Below are 818 nucleotides of genomic sequence, written 5' to 3'. Positions count from 1 at the left end.
TTTGTTCCGGCTTTTACCATGTGCCTCATTATTATCAACCAAGCCAAGCGGAGGCAGGCACCCGTGATGATGGTGATCTCCTTTGCTGGCTACATCGTCAACTACCTCAGCTCTCAGCGCTTCAATGGCAACACTCAAGTCAGCAACACGCTCGGTGCCCTCGCAATTGGCGTTCTCGCAAATCTAAACTCTCGTGTCGGCTCACGCATAGAAAACATGTCTCATGACTTCTGGGAAGATACTCTGCGACCACGTTTGCAAACTTACATGTCGACTACGCTACATGTCAAGACGAAGAACCCTGAAACCCTGAGGCCAAGGATGGGAGAAGACCTGGGTCTCGGTAACCCCGACTCTGCACTCACTGGGAGGGACCGCTGCGTGGGCTATGGGCTCGCGGCTGCTGCCATGTTGCCCGCAATCTTCGTGCAGGTGCCTTCCGGTCTCTCAGTTAGCGGATCGCTAGTATCAGGCATAACGTCTGCAAACGAGATCACGGACAAAAGCGCCAACCATTCAATGAGAGACAACACGACCTCCACAGCCAACACGAGCGGTACGAACATGAATGCACTTGCTTTCAATGTGGGATACTCGGTCATTCAAGTGGCCATCGGTATCACTGTTGGACTGTTTTTGAGCGCGGTCGTGATCTATCCGTTTGGCAAAAAGAGAAGCGGATTGTTCAGCCTTTGACGCACGAGGTCTTACTGTCACACTACGCCGGTGCACGAGCGGAATCTTACGTTGGTGGAACAGAGGAACAGCGCCAGCAGTGTGGTGAAAAGCCTATCAGCATTGCTTTATGATTCATTGTT

At 52.1% G+C, this 818-nt stretch overlaps 1 protein-coding gene across 1 annotated transcript; it reads left to right on the top strand.

Annotated features, from left to right (window-relative positions):
* Window positions 1-66: 66 nt before the first annotated feature.
* WHR41_09630 (uncharacterized protein) lies at window positions 67-696 on the top strand (the record flags this gene model as incomplete). Its single annotated transcript, XM_069378232.1, has 1 exon — window positions 67-696. The coding sequence occupies one exon, from the start codon at window positions 67-69 to the stop codon at window positions 694-696; it is 630 nt and encodes a 209-aa protein (XP_069224728.1).
* Window positions 697-818: the final 122 nt, after the last annotated feature.

This window comes from Cladosporium halotolerans, assembly GCF_011745625.1.
Source record: "Cladosporium halotolerans strain TM138-S3 chromosome Unknown Sca541, whole genome shotgun sequence".
Classification (NCBI taxonomy): Eukaryota; Fungi; Ascomycota; class Dothideomycetes; order Cladosporiales; family Cladosporiaceae; genus Cladosporium; species Cladosporium halotolerans.
Note: the sequence above shows the minus strand (reverse complement) of the source record. Positions and strands in the feature narration are given on the sequence as shown.